Raw genomic sequence first — 19,520 nt, 5'->3', positions numbered from 1 at the left:
ATGGGTAGCCAGCACCATGCCCGGCCGCCTTTGTCTCCCCAGTGGCAATGTTTACTACACACCACACCATGTTACACATTTGAGGCTCGGTAGACCTAGGGGAAGCCCATGAACGTTTCAGATTATTGTCACCGGTGTTGGCCGTGAGCGGGAATCAAACTCGGGTCACCGGGTTCAGTAACGCAGCGCGCGAACTGCTGCGCCACCGCTCCCCGCCGCTCGCTCGCTCGCACCACTGTGCTATGAACAACCGGGACACTTCATCAAGAGTGTCTCATCACATTGCCGGAATAGGGGAGAGGGTGCTGCAAGGACGTTATTCTCAAGATTATGAGACACGCAACTTTTCCCCCCACATGTTTTTCAAAGCATCTGATCGTGCACCCCATAGTCCGGTAGGTGTGTGTGTGTGTGTGGGAGCGGTAGACTGACGAACGGGCACATTATTAGAATTTGTTGCGTTGTATTTAATACAGAAGAGTGGTACTGTGGAGGTAGGCGGCTACTCGGCTGGGCGGAAAAGTGGCAACCCTCCGGCTGGGAGACTGGCGCAGAGCTGAGGATTAAATTTTATTCTCAGACAACGGGGAAGGTTCACGCAGGCCACAGGACAGCGCGCGCCCACCGGCTCGATTCCACTCCGGGCCACGTATGACTCGTGACGACCCCCTCCCTACCTCCCCCCCCGCCTCGCTTCGGTCGCTTGGGCGCGGCGTGCTCAGGACTACGAGCCCACGGAGGGAGTGCTCAAGTTCACTCCGACGGAGAAGGACAAGGAGATCTCCATTCCGATCCTGCCGGCACGCAGTTCTCCATCCCAGCTCTACGCCCAGCCGCGCCAGTTCGAGGTGGAGCTCTTCGACCCCAAGCTGGGCGCCCGCATCGGCCGCTACAAGCGCTCCATCATCACGCTCCTGGATGACCGCGGTGAGCGGGGTTCACTCGGTATTTCACCGCTCGCTTGGGAGACTCAAGCCAGGCTCGGAATCGGCGATCTTTACTTTAGGCCGCAGGAGGAGGAGGGGGAATCCGAGGAGCTGTGAAGCTCTTTTTTAATAAATGTCCAGTAGGGCGCGGGTCAACAAGGTTACAACAGCAAACAATGCAAAAGAAAAACGAGTGCAAAAATAGAGAAAACGGTAATAAATTAACAAAATATTAATAATTATTTAGTTAACAGAGTCCGATTTCTCGAGATTGGGCAAGGCAGCCAAAACAACAACAAAACCAGTCCTGGACCACACCGAGATAATGCAGAGTCCCCCAACAAGTAGGTGACACGTGACAAGCAGCCTTGGCTGTTCTATAGTTAAGGTGGCAGCAGCGGCGGCGGCGGCCTATGTTTCTAGCACCGCAGCAGCGGGACGGCGGAGGCAAGCCGCGCGACCGCCCGACCTTACCTCCCCGCGTCCCGCACAGACCCCGGCCTGCTGGAGTTCTCCAAGACCTCGCAGGTGCACAAGCAGGGCCAGGCGGAGATCCACGTGCCGGTGGTGCGCACGCGCGGCCACGACGGCGACGTGCGCGTCAAGTGGAAGACGCTGCCCTCGCTGCCGTCGCGCCCCTCCGCCTACCAGAACATGTCGGGCGAGCTGGCGATGCCCGACGGCGAGATCCAAAAGAGCATCACCATCCCGTACCGCCAGCCCGTCGACCCGACGCGCGACGACAACTTCCAGGTGGTGATGTACGAGCCGTCGGGCGGCGTGGCGCTGGGCCAGCGCAAGGAGACCGTGGTCACCGTCAGCGCGCACGGACAAGGTGAGCGGAGCGCGCTCCGGGGTTTTGGGGACCGCCGCCCGGCACTCGTTATGGGCCGCGTGTGGCGGTCGTGGTCGTGTTGGGCAGGCCCGGCGGGGAACTGTCCGGGTCGTGCTTTATTGTGCAGGCCAGGTAGCTCTTTTTTCTTTTTTCAGGTAAGGCCCACTGAGCTATGTAGCTGTTTTTCAGAAGCGACCTGGTTTTCACAAAGGAGAGTTCAACGAAGTGGCTTATCACGTGGACATTTATAGCAGCCAGAAACGCTAAACGCACGTTGATTCTAAATGTGGAGGGAAAAACCAGAGGATCCAGAGCAAAATCCACGCGACCACGGGGACAACATGGAAACTCGAAATATACAGGCGTCAGGGTCGGGATGGAACCCACGGACTCCTGCATACCAGGGGAGGGCGATAGCATCTCGCCACCGCAGCGAGTTGTGTAGGCCAGGTATTGTACAAGCTAAGTGTTACATTGGACTGGTGTTGTACAAGCCAGGTGTTGTTGTGCAAGGCTACGTTGGACAGGACCGTCGTTACATTGACCAGGTTGTTACACAGAGCAGGTTTTGTGCCCAGCGGTTGTTGCTGTGAAATCTCAGCGCCGGATGCTGTGTTTGCGCTGGGCGGGCACTGAGCTGTGCGCTGGGCGCGTGTGCCGCAGAAGTCATCGTGCCGGACAGCATGCAGAAGTCACACATGGACATGTCCGGCCCGGGGGACGTGCAGGCCGAGGCTCTGAATGGGAAAACGATCCGCATCAACTGGACGCCACCGCCCGGAGCCACCGTTAACGGATACAAGGTGCGGAACTGCTGTTTGTGTGTAGCTTGTTGTCCTTCCCCTCCGATTATCAGGGTTTTCTATGTATGGTACGAAAGAAGTTCAACGTACAGTACATACAAGTGCCAGATTATCCGTGTAGCAAAAGTAGCATATGATACGGGTCCTGCACTTTCAAGGGCCCCACGCTAAATGCTTTCAAGCTGTCAATTCCGGTTCAGTGATTCTGCACTTGCTCTATCACTATAGTACTATACCGCCTACGTTATTTCCCACAATGCATTGTCTCATCTGTTCCATCTCGTTTAGTCAATTGGCATGAGCAGTAAAAAGCTGCATACAAAATTGCATGAAACTAAATCCATCACAAGCCTGACCCATCCACCTGCTGCCCGAGATGCTCGAGGCTTGTGACTGGAGGAGGCGGCACGGTTGGATACGTACGGTGGAAACAAATGACAAAATGTGCAGTGGACACCTACGCGGCTACCTGCCCATGGATCGCGATGACGACGACGATGGTGATGACGATGGCCATCCCTCCGACGTCTCATCGCGTTGTACCGCGCGCCGTTCGCGAGCGAACGCGAGAGATCCGCTCCGACAACGCGCAGGAGCGTCACGCTCTGACTCGGTGGCCGCGCAGGTTCGCTACTGGATCGACGGGGAGGACGAGGGCGACGGGCAGCTGGTAGAGACCAAGACGACGGAGGTGCAGCTCACGAGCCTCTACGCGTACTGCGACTACCTGATGTGCGTCTACGCCATCACCCCACGCGGCCTGGGGCCCGCGTCAGAAGTGGTGACCTGCCGCACGCTTGAGGAAGGTGAGGCTGCCCGTGGACCCGGTGGTCAGCTGATCTGTGAGATCCGTGGGATATGTTACCAGTTCCATCTGATATATGTGTATGTATGTATGTACAGTTTGTGTGTGCGTGCGAGTGTGTTTGGGCAAGTAATTTGCTGACCCGCCCCCACTGGACATCTGAGAAAAAGAGCTTCATAGCTCATCAGATTCCTCCCTCCAGAATAAATAAAGATTCTGATTCTGATATGTGTGTGTGTGCTGCGCTACAAATCTGGTGACCCGAGTTCGGTTCCCGCTCACGGCCAACACCGGTGACGATTATCTGAACCGGTCCTTGGCCTCCCCTAGGTCGACTCGGCCTCAAATGAGTACCTGGGACGGTGTGCTAAAAAAAGCACTAAAACTGGGGAGACAAAGGCGGTCGTGCGTGATGCTGCCCACCCACCCCCTTGTGTGCCGCTCTGTCCTTCATGGGCGCCCGCCAACAGCACTTGCTCCAAAAAAGTCTGTTCAGGCTACACGAGGGGGGGACGGGGAGGTGGGAAATATCTTGACCTTGGCACGTGTACAAACGCACGTGTAAAACGCACGTGTGTGCCACCCGCGTGCGCGTGCAGTTCCCGGTGAGCCGGGCCGCCTGGCCTTCACCATCGTGTCGGCCACCACGCTGCAGCTGAGCTGGGGGGAGCCGCCCGAGACCAACGGCCTCATCACGGGCTACGAGGCGTCGTACACGCCCATCAGCGAGGACGGACGTGAGCCCCCCCCCCACTGCCCCCCCTCCCCCCGCCAGCCGCAACACCGCAGAGCGCACGGGGCACGCTGCGGCGTATCATGTGGTGCGTCGGCACACGCTGCGCAGTACATAGCAGACAGTGTATAGGACGGAGCACGTGGTGCAGAGTGGATGGTGGATAGTGCATGTAGTGCGTAGCGCATATTGCACATTACACAATGCATATTGCATCATGTCACATCACACATAGTGTGTAACGTATAGCACGATGCATATTGCGTAGTCCCTTCGTGCACAGTCCATAGCGCAAAGCATATCCGGTAGTAGTGCACACCGCACATTCGACAGCGCACAGCAGTGTGGATAACGTTTCATAGCAGCAGCACTATCAGCAGCACGGTCGTCTGTTGTCACAGGCTCCATCGGGCAGACCAAGCGCGTGGAGGTGCAGGGCAACAAGCGGCGCGTGATGCTCATCGAGAACCTGCGGCCCATGGTGCCGTACCGCTACCTGGTGCGGGCGCGCAACAGCGCCGGCTGGGGGCCGCCCCGCGAGTCCACCTTGAACATCGCCAACCAGTCCACGCGGCCCCTCTCCAGTGAGTGAGCCCCGGGGCCAGCGGCTCGCTTGCGTGGGAACGCCGCGGCGGCGGCGACGCGCGTTGATGTTGCCGTGGGGTGGCAATGAAGGCGACGGGCGACGTGGCTGCCATTGTAGAGTCTCTTGTTCACCCGACGTGCCACACCCCACTGCAGTCTGCCTAGTGGTGGAGGGTGTGGGGGTTGGGATTAAGCCGGGTTCTCAAGCGCAGTGAGTTAAACGGTGTCAGCCCGGTCACCGGCGACGACTTTTACCGTGCAGAGATCCACAGACTCACGTGGAGACCCTGGCGCTCACCGAGACTGTGCGTTGATTCTCAGGTTCCGCACTCGATGTGACTAAATTGCAGCTCTGAGGATTTCAAACATCGACTCGACTGAACAATGTGGCCCCCTTGCTAAAGTCTCTTTGCTCACGCATCCCCGGTGAAGGGGTAGCTAGCCCACCCACCCTCCCCCCCTCCACCCCATCGCCCACCTGCACCCCCTGTTCCCCTGTCCCCCCGCACTGCCCCCCTCTGCACCGAATGACCGCGTGCTCTGCCCCCCCCCCCCCCCCCGCAGTCCCCATCATCCCGGACGTGCCCATCGTGGACGCCCAGGGCCCCGACGACTACGCGGGCTTCTACATGTACGGCGCCATGGAGGGCGGCGGCAAGGCGCTGCCCAGCACCTCCGACGACTCCTACAGCTACCATACGCTGCCCTCGAAGCAGGGCCAGACAGGTGAGTGACAAAGGCAAAGATCCCCCGTGTAGCCTTAACAGACCGTTGGGGTAAGTGCTGTTAGTGAGCACCAATGAAGGCCGGCACGGCACACGAGGGGGTGGGTGGCCAGCGCCACGCCTGGTCACCTTTGTCTCCCTAGTGACGATGTTTACACACCGCACCGGGTACTCATTTGAGGCTGGGTCGACCTCGGGGAAGCCCAGGACCGGTTCAGGTAACCGTCACCGGTGTTGGCCGTGAGCGGGAATCGAACTCGGGTCGCCGAATTTTCGGTCGTGCAGCGCGCCAACCGCCATCTCTTGACACAATGCCGACGGCACAATTGGGATTTGAACCCAGGTGCTCTGACCTCTACGCCACGGGACCACCGCCTCCGCCGTGTCTCTCCCCGACCCCTTCACGTCGGCGTGGCCGGCAACGTCGCCCAAACTCGCCGCGCGTTCCGCCTCCTCCCCGCGTGCCAACAGGCGGCAGTTCGATGACCACGAGCACGACGATCCACCAGAGCCACCAACACCAGACCATGCTGGGCACGCTGGAGCTGCCGGGCATGTCGGGCGGCTCGCAGCACATGCACACGCTCACGCGGAGCACGCACGGTGGCTCCTCAACGCTCGGTGACGCCTACGGCTGGGGTGAGTCGGGGCCGGCGGGCGGGTGAGCGAGCGACGCGCTCGGATTTCAGAGAGGGGCACAAAGTTTCGGGACGTTGTCGTGAAAAGAAGAGGGATATGTTTACCGCATTGGATGAGGAGAGACTCACACGTAACAGTCGTTGTCTTGAGTGATCGTGTTGCTGTTCCACAATGTCCCCGGGAAGATCTCGAAGAACAACAGCTGCCTCAAGCATAGGACGATCCGCTACGCACAGCGTACAAGACGGGCGGCAAACCGACACGTCGCCCAATGCTGGCCTTCCTCCGGGCCTCGGGATGGGGGCTCGCAGGTTGGGCGTTAATCCCAGGCCTCAGGTCTGTGGGAGCCTTACAGAGGCCTAAAGAAGCCTTGGGGGGGGGGGGGGGGTCCTCATCTGACATTTTGCTCCCAGGCCTCCCCAAACGCCTTTGAGTAGGCCTGGGCCCCTCCTCTATTGAGGGGGGGCAAGGACGGCCAGAGTGGTTGAGCAGAAACGAAACGGTGCTGCTTCCTTGATTGCACGCAACCTTACTCTCTTCTTGGTGTGTTGCGCGACATCCGACGTTGAACGCTGCAACCTCGTTGCTTCTCGAGTGCGAGGCAGTCGCACGTCACCGAGTCGTCCACGATTGACGTGTGGAGGTTTAGAGGGGTGAAACGCCCGTGATAAAATGGTGGACTCTTCACACGGCCCAGCCCATGCAATGTGTGTATCATTTTATCCACCTCACCGCTCGACCTGCTGTTTGATAATAACTCTTTATTGACGGATGATACCTTTGTAGTCACCTTGTGTACAGTGTTCCCTCGTTATTCGAAAGGGGTCCGTTCTGGAGATGCTTGTGAAGAGCTAATTTTGTGGATAATGATATCGGCCTGTGAAAATCTTTTCAACGAATTACCTTAAAGAAATATGTAAAAAAGCTATTAAATATATGCAAATTATCATAACACAAAAAAGTTAAAATGCACGTGCATTTAATAAATAACAAATATTTAAGTAGTAAAGACTTTTTTTTTATAAATGCGGTCGTGTAGCGTTCCAGATGCTTTTCGTGGATAGCCAAAATCGCGGATAGCAAGTTCGCGACTAACGAGGGAACACCGTATTACATTCCCATGGTCTGTGAATGAACCGACGTGTGGGCCCATACACAGTGCACGGTGGGAGTCTCTTGCGGGAGAATAAATAATCCTGCTTTGACCGAACGGCGAATGCGACTCGGTCAGATTTCACGACCGGCACTTGGAGCCAGCGCGGAGCCTCGAGCTACGACGATCTGGACGCGCGGGAGCTAGGGAGCGTCGTCATGGAGACATCGGCTAGCCAAGTGTCCACTGTGCTGCACGAGTCAGCGGTGTCCTACCACAGCCTGCAGCAGACGAGTAGTCGACTCCGACACGGCACCGCCGGGCCTAATTGCGCCGACCAATCGGGGGCCCAATCGCTGGATTTTGGCAGATTTTGCCGGGGGATCCGCAAGTGAAACGCAATTGAATGAAAATCAAGGGGTGGTGGAATACGATTGCAAAAGTGATTCTTGCATTTGCTTCCTAAATCAGAAATCTGCCCGTGTGAATGAAATTTTCTACCGATTGTCCAAATTGTCGATGGTGTGTACGGTCAACTGTTTATTTGTTTCTGGGGTAACGACCGGGGTAATGCAAAGCATATGTGAAGGTAGTATAGAGAGGTAACCTGTTGAAGGCCTCGCGACGTCGTGTCGGTCAAGGGGGTTGTTTGACCATACTTCACCGTCAGTACGCATTGGTGAGGGCTGAGTGGTGTGGTGGGCGGTGGAAGCAGGATCGGTTCAGATAGCACTCACCGCTGATGTTAGCCGTGGCTGGGAATCGAACTCAGGTTGCTGGCTTCATCACGCAGTGCTCTAACTACTGTGCCACCGCTCCCCCCAATAAGAGTCGTTCCCTTGACGCACGGAGAAAAAAGTCTCAAGTCTATGATTCAGGAGGCCCCTGCATTGGAATGTTTGGCCAAATTCCCTTAACGCTGGCCGCGTTGTGCGACGCAATAAAATGTATCTTCATGATGTATAATATATTCAATATCGAAATGCGACTCCATATCGAGGTGCTGTTGAGGCCGTCAGTGATGGGCAGAGGAGCATATTGGAGATTGGCAAGTGTGGCCTTCAAAGGGGGGCGGGTAGTCAACAGCACGGGCGCCTGGGGGGAGTGAGTGCCAGACTTTGACGTCCCTCCCGACGGTCTCACCTCCCAGGCGCTCGTGCGCCCTCACACGATGCCCCCTACAACGTCCGTCCGCCCCCCACCCCCCACCCCACACGGAGCTCCCGTTAATCGACCCCCCCCCCACCTCCTCCACTCCGAGCGAGCTTTGCGGCGGCGTTTGCGAAGGTGACCGCGGCGCCTGGGAGGTCGCGAGGGTTCACGGGAGCTCAACGTGCTTTGCGTTTGCACCCCGGCAGGCCACGGGGCGGGCGTGTCGATGACCGGCTCGCGCAACCGCACGCAGTCGGAGGAGGCGCAGGAGGTGCTGCACCAGCTGGACTTAGCCCTGCAGCGTACGTCCTCTGCCCCCATCCCACCAACCAACCCCCCTCCCCCCCCCTGCTCCTTCCCCTTTCCCCCGAGACGCTTCGCTGCTGCGTAATCAAGCCGTACGATGATTTTGACAGCGGTGAGGGAGTGCTGGCGGAATGACGACGGTCACACTTTGCCTTTCAGCCCGGATGAGCGAGAGCTTTGGTGGCTTTGTCATGGCGGAGGGAGACCCGACATCGTCCCCTGACGGCTTTAGCTGACCGCGCTTTTGCATTGCAGGACTCCACTTTTGTACGCTTCGCAAATCAGCACCGCCCCTTGCGAATGATTTCTTTTTTTCTCCGATGACCGTCTTCATTTTTGCTAACATGCTTTTGCGTAACGTAGCGATAATAACAATTCCATGAGTCAGTTGAGAAGCATAATGAGCGTGACTAACTCGATTAACTATAATACAGGTTTTTTTGGGTTAGATCGCTTAAATATCAATGTGTCGTTAAACCCGGCACCACCCGACACCTCCAATTAGTAGTCTAACCCAAACAAACCTGTATTATGGATGATATTGGTCGTGAAAGCCTACGTGATAAACAGTTCTGCTTCTGCTTGTTTTTGCATAATATAAAATGCATCGCTTTTAAACTAATTAATTCATTAATTAATTTAATACTTAATGGCTGGGTCCTTAAATGTCAGTGTGGAATGATTTGTCGCCCCCAGCGATACAATGAATCGTCGCTATCGTTTGATTATTCTGTCACACTGCGGCTGCAGGGGCGGTGTTAACCTGCGTCACATGCTGCTTACCAGAATTGCACAGCACAGATTTGAACACGTGAAATTCAGAGCACGTATCTTAAAAATGAATATTCATAGATTAATCTTAAACACCGGGAATTCATCGAAGAATCGATGCATCGTTCCGCACCTAGTTGACGGACACGTTTCAGACTCTAAACTCTTGCCAAATGGGGTCTTCTTTAGATGCCAATCAATTCTGATGTATAACCTCATGTTCGTTACGCGAGTTAATCAACACGCGAGGCTTCTCTTGGCACATGCGGTGCTCATAATAATTTAATGGGCCATTTAGGTGAAGAGTCATAATGTATTGCTGTGCTGACATTTCTAATTGCACAATCGCAGGATCTTTATTTTGTCACAAAGGTCACCACCAATCAATGCGCGACTGTGAACACGGCGGTATGGGGAGCTTGTGTGGGCTTGGTGATAAGTAATGTGTATCACATTGGATTGAGCACAACGTGAGACAATGCTTCTAAAGCCTTGTGTGCGTGTGTAAAGTTCCAGTGCATGGGGTGGACAGGTCACCCCAGGGTTCAGAGACACTTGAGTCACCACCGATGAGATTCTGGGACCAAATCTGCGTTTCAACCACCTGCGATTAAATTGGGTGCTCAAGTTGCAGTGATTTGATGGTCTGATCCTGGTCACCAATGGCTGCACAGAGCATCGTGTCACATTTGATTTAGAACTTCATTTGGTTTAGTCCACCTGTGAGAATGAAGTTCGATTGACATGCAGCGAACACTCTTTCGAGGGCACATTAACGTCGCTACTAGGAGGCGAAGGTGGCCGTGAGTGGTGCTCGCCACCCACCCCCTCGTGTGCCGTGCCGGCCTTTCATAGGTGCTCACTAACAGCACTTGCCCCAACAGTCTGTTCAGGCTAGACGGGGGATCTTTGTCTTTTGTGTGTTCCTCTTTCTTCCCGGTGCCGCAGCCTCTCCCCGCAGCCCCGCCATTCTGGGCACGCCCGGAATCCCCGAGGCTCCCGGCCGCCTCGTCTTCTCGGCCACGGGCCCCACGTCCCTCCGCGTCAACTGGCAGAAGCCGCAGAGCGACACCCAAGTGATGGGCTACCGCGTGACGTACCAGTCCCTCTCGGGAGGTGGGCACCCGCACCGGCGACACCGCCCTCTCTGCAAGCTCACCACGGCGGTCGGCGACGGCCATGTTGTTTTATGAACCTCACTGGGAGCAATCCACTTTCAAATCGAGATTCAAAACTCATTTCTGTAGGGCTGGTTTATTTTGTGCTTAGTTTGTTGTCCTCTTTTTCCCCGCACTTCCGATTGGCGCGGTTGGCAACGTACGGTGCGAAAGAAGTTCAACATACACGCATAGAGACCCATAGACTCACACAGCGACCCACAGACTCACATAGATGGAAGACTCAATTCTTTCAAACAGTTTTTGTGTTTAGTTTGTTGTCCTTTCAGCCCCACCTCCGACTAGCGCGGTTGGCTATGTACGGTGAGAAAGAAGTTCAACATACATACGTACGTAGATAACCTAGTACAAGAGCAGTTCCACGATTGAGGCAGACTAACGGCACGGGTGTCCCCACCGTTAGCGTCGTGAGTGTTGGGACATCATCATCACAATCATTTCTAGACGTGGCTAAGAGACATAACGACCAGCCACATTTAGGACAAAAAGAAAATTGGTATTTTGAGTCGATCCAGGCCCTGAACGCCTGCTGTATATCTGGCATTTGCATGTTCTCCCCGTGGCCGTGTGGATTTGCCCACCCACATTTAGAATCGACGTGCGTTTAGAGTATTTGGCTGCTATCAATTTGCACGCGATAAGCCACCTCATTGGGCTATCATTTGTGATGACCAGGTCGCTTCTGAAAAAGAGCCGTATGGCTCAGTGGGGCCTAAGCTGGTAAAATTAAAATTAAAAGTAAAATTTCTAATTTATTTTGCAGGCTCCCCGCGGAACGTGGAGATCGCCGATCCCAACCAGGTGACCGTCACGGTGGACCAGCTGCTGCCCAACGAGGCGTACCTCTTCAAGGTGATGGCGTGCAGCGACAAGGGTTGGGGCCCGGAGCGCGAGGGCGTCATCACCATCGAGTCGCAGGTCAACCCGGCGAGCCCGCACATCCCCATTCCAGGTAGGCCGGCCTCACGTATCGACTCACCGCACAGGTTAGCTCACCTTGTAGGTCAGCTCACCTGACAGGTGAGCTCACCTGTGTAAAGGTACCTTGTCACTCTGACATGTTTGCACTGTTCCTTTTTTAAATCGCGTATGTTCATATGTCACTGTTAGACCAAAACACAGAGCTTACTTGCACCTGACCCTAACTTTGCTGGCACTTCTTGCTCTCATATTATATTTGCACAGTTTTTTTTTCCTTTGTGTTTAATTCATGACCGTTAAATACCTAGTCTGTTAATTGTGCAATTTACAGGATACTGACGTTTTGGTGTTTGTGTTGTTATTGCTACTGCCGTGCTAACGCACCACGGACCTCCCTTGTAAAGTAGCCCGGCAGTCGGCTAAACGGGACAATCATCTGCCCAGAAAAATCGAAAAAATTAAAAAACACAACACACAAACATCTCACGACACAATGCCGATAGCGCGATTGAAATAAAAAAAAAAATTGGGAGTGAGGGGGACGTGGAAATAAATGATGACCAACAATGTTTTGCACGTGCACCACGTGCGTGCGTGCGTGCGTGCGTGGATGCGTACAGGCTCACCGTTCACGCTGAGCACGCCCAACGCACCGGGCCCGCTGGTGTTCACGGCGCTCACCCCGTCCTCGCTGCAGCTCAAGTGGGAGAAGCCGATGAAGCCCCAGGGCCCCATCCAGGGCTACGTGGTGTCCTGCGAGCCCGTCCACCCCATCGGTCGGTGAAGCCTCGACGCTCGCCGTTCATTGCCCACGCTGCATTCGCGCGTTTTGCATTCACGCACGCCCGGCACCGTCGCTCGCGTTCGCCATTGTCGCCCTCGCCGTCGTTCGTCCGCTGCTTGAATGAAGGCTTCACCGCCTCTCCCGGCCTTCCGATGTAAAATCCACGTCGCGTCTGCCCCCTTGAGCTGCTCATTTCATCCATCTCCAGTCTGCATCTCCAACGCAGCACCTGTCGCTCGGAGTGCGCGTTTGTGCGTTTGTGAGCTCTCACGGCCAACATCAGTGGCGAATTATCTCAACCGATCCTGATTCTCTCCGAGGTTGACTCAGCCTTAATTGAGTACTTGGTGCGGTGTGTAAACATCGACACTGGGAGGCGAAAAAATGTGTATCCAGGCATTGTGCTGGCCACAGCACCCCCTGGTGCACCGTGCTGCCCTCCATAGGCGCTGATTAAACGCGCTCGCTCAAAACAGTCTATGTACGATACACACGGGGTATCTTTATCTGTGTATTTATGTTATCAGCGGGCAGCGTGGGCGAGCCACGCATCTTCACCATCGACGACCAGGATGAGACGAGCCTGGTGGTGAATGACCTCCTGGAGAACGTGCCCTACAAGTTCAAAGTGAAGACCAAGACGAGCCAGGGCTACGGGCCCGAGAGAGAGGGCATCATCACCATCGAGTCTCAGAACGGTACTGCTCGGCAGCCCACGCGCGCAAAACACACTCGCTTTGACACGCACGCTCACTCGCTTTGACACGCTCGCTCGTTCACGTTGCACGCTCACATGCATGCACATACGCCATAGCAAGCATGAGTATGTACATGTGTGTTGTCTACTAAAAACCAGGGAGGAATAGAGAGATGTTGTGAATCTGCGTGGGATTACAAGACTCGATCAGGTCAGAAATGAAGGCCAGAGTAGTACCGCCCATCTCAGAGACAAACTGAAAACATATCAACTCCGATGGTTAGGGGGGGGGGGACACGTTGTAAGAAGTGAGGAAGACCGCAACGGAAGTATTGCGATGAACTATTTGGAAGCATCGGGGCGAAGACTGAGAGGGCAAGTCTAGAAAGAGGAGGTTCACAAGTGGTGAACCGGAATGTGAAGTTACTGTGGAGTGGACGTGGAGATGGACCAGGACAGGAATGAGTGGTGAAATAAGATCCAGGAAGGCAGACCCCCACAGGAGTTAGTTAAGAAGTGGTGGCGAGTCACGCGTTCTTTCGTGTGTTCAGGTTTCCAGCAGGACTTCTCCGGCGGGATGGACGTGATGATGCACCCTGCTTCCTCCCAGCAGTTTGTGTCCCAGTCCAGCAGCATGCAGAGCGAGGTGTTCGACTTCCCTGGGGACATGATGCAAGGAATCATGGGTACGAGGCACACGCGGCACTGACCAGTGCAGTCTGTTCGCCTGTAACGGTGGCAGTTGCCCTCCTGAAGAGCACCACTTTATGGAAAATTCGCCGTTATAATAAGTCATCTATATAAAAAAGGGAAATTTGTGAATATGTGTGTCTGTTCAAAATGTTTAGCGTACTTCCCGACATGCAGCCAACTTGAAATTTGCCATGTGGGTACTTTCCAGACTGTACACCATGCAAAAATAAAAATAAATTACTTTGGTAAAAAACATTTGGGGGAGGGGGGGCGCAATAATGCATATATTTTGCATGGCAAGTGAGCTGTGACGTCACATCTGTCATGTGACCGGCGCATGCGGAAGGGTAACGCATTGTAGTGTAGCGGTTAGCGCGCTGCGCTATGAACCTGGCGACCCGAGTTCGATTCCCGCTCACGGCCACCACCGGTGACGATTATTTAAACCGGTCCTGGGCCTCCCCTAAATCGACTCAGCATCAAACGAGTAACTGGTGTGGTGTATGAACATCACCACTGGGGAGACAAAGGCGGCCGGGTGTGGTGAATCCAAGTCGCGGGCGAAGCCAGGTAGTAAAGCTAGTATATTATATCGGGGTAAAGCACGGTCTGCACTAACACGTGCGGTGCGTACGCAGGCTGAATAAAGACTGAGGTGCGTGTGTAGCATCGAGAAGCATCCAGCAGCATCCCGCCCTGTGCGATGATGCTACACCGAGGCAGCCGCACGGCCGCTTACTCCTATTGGCGCGTCGTAGTTCCGTTCACTCAATCGCGTTGCATCCAATTCGCATCACGAGAACAACGCGCGGTGTTATAGGAGAACAGACTGAACTTGGGGCACACATTTAGCCTACCCACACAATACAACACAACACACGTAGCCAAACCCCACATGCTTCATGATGTACACAGTCAACAAAGACAAAGATCCCCCATATAGCCTTGACAAACTTTTGGGGCAAGTGCTGTTAGTGACAACCTATGAAGGCCAACACAGCACACTAGGATGTTGATGGCCAGCACCACGCCCGGCCACCTTTGTCTCCCTCGTCGCGATGTTTTCACACCGTGTCTGGTACTCGTTTTAAGGCTGAGTCGACCTAGGAGAGGCCCAGGACCAGTTCAGATAATTGTAACTGGTGTTGGCGTGAGCAGGAATCGAAGTCGGGTCGCCGGGTTCGTAGCGCAGCGCGCTAACCACGGCACCCCTACTCCTCACACGGCCAAAACCACACAGTGTAACATACACATGGCGAACACTGACGATACGGCAGACACAGCCAGGCCAAACTATAACACACGTAGCTGACAACAAACAACACGACCGACCAATACATGCAACACAACACACATAGCCAACACCCTTAATACAACATACACATCGCTGATTTATACAATATCGCACAACAGCTGACAGCGAGAGGAGGTGGGTGGCAGCGATGGTAAAATCGTGAAATATTAGGAGGTTGGAGCTACCACTCGGATGCCTGGGTCAATTGTGGAAATGAACAGGAAGCACCAAGCAAACACACATACGTACGTATGTTGAACTTCTTTCGCACCGTACGTAGCCAACCGTGATAATCGATGGTGTTGGGGGAAGGACAACAAACTAAACACAGAAAGCAGGTCTAAAGAAATGAGTTGTCAATCGAGATGATGATGATGATTTAAAAGTGCATCGCGCCAGTGGCTGCCTAATATCGGAAGGGAAGAGCGTTCCAGACGGCCGCAGAAGCGCATCTGAAAGCGCCGCGCGATGCGGTGACCGCCGTCTTTGTTCGATGGCAGCAGCCAAAAGCCGCCGCCGTTCCTTGACGAGACCGGCAAGGCGTGGTGATTCATTTGTGGCGAGCACTGCTCGTGGTGTGACACGTAATGACTTCTGTTCTCTGTTCCTGGCCGCAGGTGTAACGCAGATGGTGGGTCAGACAGGCATCATCACAAAGAAGGTCACCACCGTCACCAAGACAACCAAAATGGACTCGGGCACCGTGTCCAAGCAGGGGGAAATGAGGTTCTAGGGGGCGAACACTGACGACCCCTGAACTCCCGACGCACGCACGCACGCACGCACACTCACACGCACGCACGCACACTCACACGCACGCACACTCACACGCACATCCCTTCCTCATTCATGCACGCCAGCACTGGCTGAAATGAGCTTGCATCTACAATAATTGAATAGCAGCGTCGGCCCGTGTGTATCTTTGTGCCTCCGTGTTGGTGTTTGATATTTTTCAGATGTCAAAAAGCCAAGTCCTCTTGTTTCCAGTGCGCGGTAATTGTTGATAATGACGCGAATGCAGTACAGCGGTAGTTATTGTTTCATGCATGCGGGTTTTCGACCCATACAAGTTCTTATATTTTCTTTAATATTTGCTTGTTCTTTTCCGTTTTTTTGTTGGGGTTTTTACGTTATTTTATCGCGTTTTTTAAAAGTAAATATAACATTTATGGAATTTTAGCGAACAAATAATCGAGTCTTACTAACGATGCCTTGTTTTCCATAGACGTTACAAAATGCAAGTTCTACAGTAGCTGTCTGAGGGCTTACACTAGAGGTTCGCTTGGCTGTGCTTCTCGTAGGCTTGTGTGCACTTTACGTGAGCGGTGGTCGTCGTGGGCTGACAGGGCCCCTGTGTGTGACAGCAGCGTGCACATGAGAGGCGGACGCAGGACAGGGCCCGACAGGGCACGCGGTTAATTCCACAGCATTTTCATTGCTGCTTCAAAAAGCCCTCCGCTACCATCCGTGGCGAATTATTCGTGAGAACAAGACGACATTTCATAGGTTTGCATGCTGCGCCTTGCCTGTGAGACCTAATTGAATATTTTACAAACCTTTAGTGCCTTTGTGAAGAACGCTCATTATGAAATGGCTTTGTAGTTCACCAAGTTTTTACTTTTTAATGTAATTCTAGTGCCAAACAAACATTGTGGAAAATGCATAGCACTCATAATTAGGTCCAGAAATCAATAATACATTTCTATATATATAATATTCTTGGAACAATATGTGTTACTTCAAGAGCTTAAGAAGCGTACATAATGGTACGAAAGCTTCATACTCTTACTACTTGTACAATTTGCAAAGAAATACTGACACCTCATTGGGTCACTATTTCCGAATGGGGCTTGGTGTGGCTCATGGCTGCCCTTGAGAAATCAACACTGTGAACGGCATGGGTAGATGTCACGAGCCTGTTAACTCACGCAGGAGAGAGACCTGGTCAAGTTGTTTACAAACTACATTTGTAACCGCGCGAGTTTGTTGAACAACGTGAGCGCGTGCCTCATACTTGGAACCCGACATGTTACCCCCTGTAATTTGACGGTTACAAAATGCCCCATTGGCATCGACATGATAACGGCTGGGTTTGTAAGTTAACTGCATTTAACAGCAAGACAATAACACAAACCTCTGCCAATCATCGTGTACTGCACTCTTGAACCAAAAGATCTTGCCTCAGATATTGTTTGTGCGGTGTTGGGATACTCGCCCACGTAGACCGTGTCGAAAGGCTGTTTTTGTGAGGAATTATCTCAATGACACACACGCCCTGTGCCAGTCCTTACTCTTGTTTATCCTTTATTCTACAGAGCATCACATTCCTCATTTGTGAACACGATGCGTGGTCGTGGCCACGAATTCCTGCAGACTGTAGTCGTTTCTTCCCTCTTGCAATAGTCATACGGCATTCACCATCACCGATCCCAGCACCGTCAATGTTAGGCCCCTCCGTGAAGCTCTTTGCTTTACATTCTTTAATACATGATTTGGAATAATTCATGATGATGATGATGATAAACCTTGCCTTGGAGTAACAGTTTGGCAGGATGCATAGATTCCATTCACCTCAACACAAGGACACAAAAGCCCTGATTTCCAGAAGTGGTCGTTTATTGATGTAAAAATGTTAAGGAACTGTACAAATTTAGCAACAAAAACAACCCCATCAGCAATTTGTTCACTTTCGCCTGATAATTATGACATGGACCTTTTCTCTATCGGGTATAATTAAGCCGATGGCTTTTAACTCAGATATAAGCAACACAAAATAGCTCGAGTTCGTGTTGCTGCTTCGCTTTCAAGTAGCAGTTAGTGTTTCATTACAAGACACCCGCTGGAACATGACGTGGCCTGCACGGATGTTCCGTAGTTGAGGCGTGTGGATGATATATATTTTTTCTTTATTGTGAAACAAGACGAGATGTTGAGGCTACAGTTGCCACCCATCCATGCTTGGCAATGACAGAGCACGTTTCGGATGGATCGCCCTCAGCACCCTCTTGGCTCCCAAAACAACTTTGTGTGATTTTTCTAAGCGCCAATGTTCCATTTCTCTAAGCGTTCGATATACGACTGAAGCACGCCACTGTTGTATGCAATCTCTGTCCATATTTTGTTAAATTCGAGGGTGGCGACGGTAGCTTGGGCCTAAACGAGGACACGCTTTGAATCCTGTATCTCGGTCTCAAGATGAGTGCCTTGACCAATGAGTGCTGTGAACTTTTCGTTCAAGTGCTGTGGGCTATTATCTGCGTTTTCACATCAAGGGCAAGGAAATCCAAAGTGTAATGGAACTAAAGTACACAGCAAGTATTATGTGTGTTATTGGCACCAAGAGCTGATAGCGCATAGTATTATTGTACGCCAGAATGCTACCGTTGTGTCATGGTTATCACACTCGATTTGCAATCGGGGGCTTTGCCGGTTCGATCTCCTGGCGTGGCAAGTGAAACAATGAAGCGAGTCTATTAAATCCCCCTCGCCTCTGTCCACCGAGCAGTATAAACGGGTGACGCCACAGGCGATGGGCAGGTCAAAGTGTGGGTACGCCCACCTCTTGCAAGACGTCTGGCCAGCATTGGAAGACTAGGCCAAAATACCATCGAGAGGGCCTCTCAACCTTCTTGTAGTGGACGTCCTTCAGCCAGCAGTGGTGTATGAGCCGATAATCGCAGGGCCGCATCTTTACCTGTGTGTTATTGTATGTTGAGATGCCCATTACAGTACTGCTATTCCGTTTTGTGGTCACTACAACGCAGTTTTTTTTTCTGTAGTTGATATTCGCTGTGCTCCTCGGTCGCCTGTCCTTCGACGCGTTTATCTGTGACACACATCAAGGGGCTGCAGTTCCATGCTTTTTTTATACCAGCATTTCATATGGTACAATGGTGGTGTATTTTTTCGTTCTCCTATGGCTCACAGGGCAGCAGTGGATGTCATTTACTGGAGTAGTCGTCGCACCGTAGTAGTAGTAGTAAAAAAAGACTGGCAAAATGTCAAAGTTTTCATTGGGCTGGTCAAGTCCTCCCGATTCTTGTTTTACCCAAAATGCACTTGCTTTCGATCGTGTTGTATTTGTGTTAAACTTACTGGTGTTACTGCAAACTGGCATGTTTTTTTTACTGTAATACATAACGGTTTTTTTGTTTAAAATTACATTTCTGAAATATTGTGCATTCCTAAAGGTAAGGTACTACTGTATTAATGCTTTAAAAAAAATCATTTTACAATTTGCAAAAGAAAAGCTTGAAATATTTTTTAAGTTGTAAAGGAAAAAAACAAATAAACGTTTTCAAAAGAACATGGTGCTTTCCGAGCGATTTTAAACCCTATTTAGAACTTGCAGAATTTGGCAACAATAAATGATTTTTTTTGTTATAGTGGTGCACAAAACACAAATAAGAAGAACCAGCAATACATTTGTCAATATCACTGCACCATGGAAGGGGGCGGGGGGATATCCAACATGTGACATTCTTCTTCTATAAATGTTACTTTACACGCTTGACTGTCACGATGTTTGCCTGGCACAGCCAACACTATTTGGACCGAGCTGCCTCAATTTTTTCCAGAAT

General features: G+C 52.5%; 1 protein-coding gene across 3 annotated transcripts in view; it reads left to right on the top strand.

Moving 5' to 3' along the window:
- ITGB4 (integrin subunit beta 4) overlaps positions 1-19,246 on the top strand; it is a 62,163-nt gene extending 42,917 nt beyond the window's left edge. Inside the window, exons 28-43 of one of the 3 annotated variants that reach the window (XM_078610879.1) lie at positions 723-927; positions 1,420-1,761; positions 2,425-2,564; positions 3,190-3,370; positions 3,969-4,106; positions 4,504-4,686; positions 5,252-5,413; positions 5,884-6,051; positions 7,283-7,438; positions 8,503-8,598; positions 10,322-10,489; positions 11,315-11,503; positions 12,093-12,248; positions 12,784-12,954; positions 13,505-13,639; positions 15,558-19,246. In XM_078610879.1, coding sequence (XP_078467005.1) covers positions 723-927; positions 1,420-1,761; positions 2,425-2,564; positions 3,190-3,370; positions 3,969-4,106; positions 4,504-4,686; positions 5,252-5,413; positions 5,884-6,051; positions 7,283-7,438; positions 8,503-8,598; positions 10,322-10,489; positions 11,315-11,503; positions 12,093-12,248; positions 12,784-12,954; positions 13,505-13,639; positions 15,558-15,673 — 2,706 coding nt within the window. In that variant the 3' untranslated portion in view covers positions 15,674-19,246. The remainder of the gene's footprint in view (positions 1-722; positions 928-1,419; positions 1,762-2,424; positions 2,565-3,189; positions 3,371-3,968; positions 4,107-4,503; positions 4,687-5,251; positions 5,414-5,883; positions 6,052-7,282; positions 7,439-8,502; positions 8,599-10,321; positions 10,490-11,314; positions 11,504-12,092; positions 12,249-12,783; positions 12,955-13,504; positions 13,640-15,557) is intronic. The other 2 variants (XM_078610880.1, XM_078610881.1) reach the window with 2 other exon arrangements.
- The last annotated feature ends 274 nt before the right edge of the window (positions 19,247-19,520 follow it).

Source organism: Lampetra planeri, chromosome 35 (genome assembly GCF_965212315.1).
Source record: "Lampetra planeri chromosome 35, kcLamPlan1.2.h2, whole genome shotgun sequence".
Lineage (NCBI taxonomy): Eukaryota > Metazoa > Chordata > Hyperoartia > Petromyzontiformes > Petromyzontidae > Lampetra > Lampetra planeri.
This window is presented reverse-complemented; position numbering and strand designations above follow the sequence as displayed.